At 47.8% G+C, this 5,000-nt stretch overlaps 1 protein-coding gene across 1 annotated transcript in view; it reads right to left on the reverse strand.

The window, feature by feature from the left end:
• nr4a3 (nuclear receptor subfamily 4, group A, member 3) overlaps positions 1-5,000 on the reverse strand; it is a 39,763-nt gene that overhangs the window by 11,337 nt on the left and 23,426 nt on the right. Inside the window, 1 exon segment of the mRNA XM_064946587.1 lies at positions 2,385-2,514. Within this exon segment, the coding sequence (XP_064802659.1) occupies positions 2,385-2,514 (130 nt within the window).

Below are 5,000 nucleotides of genomic sequence, written 5' to 3' on the forward strand. Positions count from 1 at the left end.
AGAGTTACCGTGGAAGAGTTACCGTGTGAGAGTTACCGTGGGAGAGTTACCGTGGAAGAGTTACCGTGGGAGAGTTACCGTGGGAGAGTTACCGTGGAAGAGTTACCATGGGAGAGTTATGGTGGGAGAGTTACTGTGGAAAAGTTACTGTGGAAGAGTTACCGTGGGAGAGTTACTGTGGGAGAGTTACTGTGGGAGAGTTACCGTGTGAGTTACCGTGGGAGAGTTACCGTGGGAGAGTTACCGTGGGAGAGTTACCGTGGGAGAGTTACCGTGGGAGAGTTACCGTGGGAGAGTTATGGTGGGAGAGTTACTGTGGGATAGTTACTGTGGGAGAGTTACCGTGTGAGTTACCGTGTGAGTTACCGTGGGAGAGTTACCGTGGGAGAGTTACCGTGGGAGAGTTACCGTGGAAGAGTTATGGTGGGAGAGTTACTGTGGAAAAGTTACTGTGGAAGAGTTACCGTGGGAGAGTTACCGTGGGAGAGTTACCGTGGGAGAGTTACTGTGGAAGAGTTACTGTGGAAGAGTTACCGTGGGAGAGTTACCATGGAAGAGTTACCGTGGGAGAGTTACCGTGTGAGAGTTACCGTGGGAGAGTTACCGTGGGAGAGTTACCGTGTGAGAGTTACCGTGTGAGAGTTACCGTGGGAGAGTTACCGTGGGAGAGTTACCGTGTGAGAGTTACTGTGGGAGAGTTATGGTGGGAGAGTTACTGTGGAAAAGTTACTGTGGAAGAGTTACTGTGGGAGAGTTACTGTGGGAGAGTTACCGTGTGAGAGTTACCGTGGGAGAGTTACTGTGGAAAAGTTACCGGGTGATAGTTACCGTGGGAGAGTTACTGTGGGAGAGTTACTGTGGGAGAGTTACCGTGTGAGAGTTACCGTGTGAGAGTTACCGTGGGAGAGTTACCGTGGGAGAGTTACTGTGGAAAAGTCACTGTGGAAGAGTTACCATGTGAGAGTTACTGTGGAAGAGTTACCGTGGGAGAGTTACTGTGGAAGAGTTACTGTGGAAGAGTTACCGTGGGAGAGTTACTGTGGAAGAGTTACTGTGGAAGAGTTACCGTGGGAGAGTTACTGTGGAAGAGTTACTGTGGAAGAGTTACCGTGTGAGAGTTACCATTGAAGAGATACTGTGGGAGCGTTACCGTGTGAGAGTTACTGTGGGAGAGTTACCGTGGAAGAGTTACCGTGGGAGAGTTATGGTGGGAGACTTACCGTGGGAGAGTTACCGTGGGAGAGTTACCGTGGGAGAGTTACCGTGGGAGAGTTACTGTGTGAGAGTTACCGTGGGAGAGTTACCGTGGGAGAGTTACCGTGTGAGAGTTACCGTGGAAGAGTTACTGTGGGAGAGTTACTGTGGGAGAGTTACCGTGGGAGAGTTACTGTGGGAGAGTTACCGTGGGAGAGTTACTGTGGGAGAGTTACCGTGGGAGAGTTACCGTGGGAGAGTTACCGTGGGAGAGTTACCGTGGGAGAGTTACCGTGTGAGAGTTACCGTGGGAGAGTTACCGTGGGAGAGTTACCGTGGGAGAGTTACCGTGGGAGAGTTACCGTGGGAGAGTTACCGTGTGAGAGTTACCGTGTGAGAGTTACCGTGTGAGAGTTACCGTGGGAGAGTTGCCGTGGGAGAGTTACTGTGGGAGAGTTACCGTGTGAGAGTTACCGTGTGAGAGTTACCGTGTGAGAGTTACCGTGGGAGAGTTACCGTGGAAGAGTTACCGTGGGAGAGTTACCGTGTGAGAGTTACCGTGTGAGAGTTACCGTGTGAGAGTTACCGTGGAAGAATTACCGTGGGAGAGTTACCGTGGGAGAGTTACTGTGGGAGAGTTACCGTGTGAGAGTTACCGTGTGAGAGTTACCGTGGGAGAGTTACCGTGGGAGAGTTACTGTGGGAGAGTTACCGTGTGAGAGTTACCGTGTGAGAGTTACCGTGTGAGAGTTACCGTGGGAGAGTTACCGTGGAAGAGTTACCGTGGGAGAGTTACCGTGTGAGATTTACCGTGGGAGAGTTACTGTGGGAGAGTTACTGTGGGAGAGTTACCGTGGGAGAGTTAGAGGGTGACATTAAATCAGGACTCCTGAGGGACCCACGGATTGTGTGGGTCCTAGAATCAGTAGGAGATGCCAGTCTGTTTGATTTTCACAACTTAAGTCCTTGTCTTACCAAAGCAAAATGTGTGCATTGGGCGTGTGCACCTGTGTGACTGCTGTATAGGCCAGACCATTACCGGCCAATCACACCATCATTAGAGATACACACCATCACCATGGAGACCAGGGGTCAGATTTACCTTATTAGAAGATGTGTTCTATAGGAAAATGAGCTAACGGGACTGATTGTGATCGTGCACGAGAGTTCGTGTGTGAGTGTGTTCCTACCCTCCTTCACCATGCCGACACTGAGGCACTTCTGGAAGCGGCAGTACTGGCAGCGGTTGCGTCTCCGTTTGTCCACCGGACAGTTCTTACTGGCCAGGCACACATACTTGGCATTCTTCTGCACCGTACGCTGTGGGGACACATACACAGAACAAGTGAGTGTGTGTGAGAGAGAGAGGGAGAAAGTGTGTGTGTGTGCGTGTGTGTGTGTGTGTGTGTGTGTGTGTGTGTGTGTGTGTGTGTGTGTGTGTGTGTGTGTGTGTGTGTGTGTGTGTGTGTGTGTGTGTGTGTGTGTGCGTGCGTGCGTGCGTGCGTGCGTGTGTGTATGTCTGGATCAGCCACCACGGACAGGAAGAAGGGACACAATCAGCCACCAAACACTTGATTTATTTAATTCAGTTTGTGTTTTTTTCTCTCCGGTGGAGAATAGAGGGGGAAGCTCGCAGGTCACATTTTAATTACGTGCTGAAAGACAGCGGTGACATCAGGATAATTAGATAAAATTAATTTCCCGACATGCCTCGCCTGCAGGAGGGACAATTTTATTAGCGCGAGGGGGATGACAATAGGCATGAGCGCGTGGCGTGCCGAGGCGGGTCCCGCGAGACAGGGGACGGCGGCCGCGGAGCCGCGTGATCAGATTGTTTGTGAAGCTGGCGGGTCATCTCTAGTGGCACCTCCGGGGCCTCGCGCATCGCGCCTCTCAATGGGCCCCTCGGGAGCTGTTTTCTCCTCGGCCATTATTACTGACCTTATTAAAATGAAATCAGAGACGGCCCTGCGCGCTCCCTGCACAGAGGAGAACAATATTATTATGACATTTTATTGAGTTGTCCATCTATCCCCATGCACGTGCCAGGCTAATGGAGCGAGTCTGATCAGTAGGGTAGCCGACTGTGCCTGCTCTGATCCTGCTGAGACACTGGGAGAGCTGCCCACGGACAGTCTGGCTGGTGCATGTTGGTGGTAAAACACACAGCAATTAAAGAGCTAAAATAAACAACTTCACCATCTGCATACGCAGTAATGACAGAGTCATTTAATCAATGCAAATCTTTATATTTGCAGTCGTTACATTTCAGTCTCCTATTTGGTGGTCTGGTGAACCAGTTCATAGTGTCAGGAAGCGCACGCCAGGATAAACTGAGACCAACAAACTGCTTTAAAGGATCCTTTTATTAGAGGTAAATAATGGAACCCTTTGGTTCCTGAAGATGTAATGAGTCTCTGTGTAACTGTCTGAGATGGGCCGGCTCTATAGGGTCCCTCACCTCCTTCAGCGCCTCTAAAACACATCAAAACAAATCAATCCAATTAGGAACCCCTCGCGCCACACATGCCTGGTCCCCCGGGAGACCAATAACACACCAATTATTCCATATGCTCCGGCGCGAGGCCGGAACCGTGGCGTAATGGAGGGCGTGCGGGAGGAGAGGGGTTGTCATGGCGCCCCTGATTGCTCCGATGTCTCGCTCTCATCTCTCTTAAACGGTCAATGACCCATGCATGCAGGGATAAGTTGGTTATGGTCATTATTGAGGCTAATGTGGTTGAAGAGAATTGCATCCTTTTAGGCTTTAAGTTAAACATGATGATACACTTAATAACAGCTGTCTGAGGCTGAAGCACGATGGCCGGACAACATCATATACATGATTTATAAGGGACCACTGCCTGTTTAATAATAAAATATATTATTCTGTTCATGTAAGCTTTATTATTACATATGCCTCTTAGTAATTAAAGAAATCTCCATCATGATATGATTTACATATTGTGAATTCATGGAAGTGTAGAATTGTTCGATTGCAATAATTTGAATATTCTACTTAGGTAATGTTGTTATTCTCAGTGTGCACGTCAGAGGCAGGTTTGACCACTTTGAAGGTACACAAAAGAGGTACTGATTTTGGGGTGACCCATCTCTTTAAAACATTGATTTTGGGGTGACCCATCTCTTTAAAACATTGATTTTGGGGTGACCCATCTCTTTAAAACATTGATTTTGGGGTGACCCATCTCTTTAAAACATTGATTTTGGGGTGACCCATCTCTTTAAAACATTGATTTTGGGGTGACCCATCTCTTTAAAACATTGATTTTGGGGTGACCCATCTCTTTAAAACATTGATTTTGGGGTGACCCATCTCTTTAAAACATTGATTTTGGGGTGACCCATCTCTTTAAAACATTGATTTTGGGGTGACCCATCTCTTTAAAACATTGATTTTGGGGTGACCCATCTCTTTAAAACATTGATTTTGGGGTGACCCATCTCTTTAAAACATTGATTTTGGGGAGACCCATCTCTTTAAAACATTGATTTTGGAGTGACCCATCTCTTTAAAACATTGATTTTGGGGTGACCCATCTCTTTAAAACATTGATTTTGGGGTGACCCATCTCTTTAAAACATTGATTTTGGGGTGACCCATCTCTTTAAAACATTGATTTTGGGGTGACCCATCTCTTTAAAACATTGATTTTGGGGTGACCCATCTCTTTAAAACATTGATTTTGGGGTGACCCATCTCTTTAAAACATTGATTTTGGGGTGACCCATCTCTTTAAAACATTGATTTTGGGGAGACCCATCTCTTTAAAACATTGATTTTG

Source organism: Oncorhynchus masou, chromosome 29 (assembly GCF_036934945.1).
Source record: "Oncorhynchus masou masou isolate Uvic2021 chromosome 29, UVic_Omas_1.1, whole genome shotgun sequence".
Lineage (NCBI taxonomy): Eukaryota > Metazoa > Chordata > Actinopteri > Salmoniformes > Salmonidae > Oncorhynchus > Oncorhynchus masou.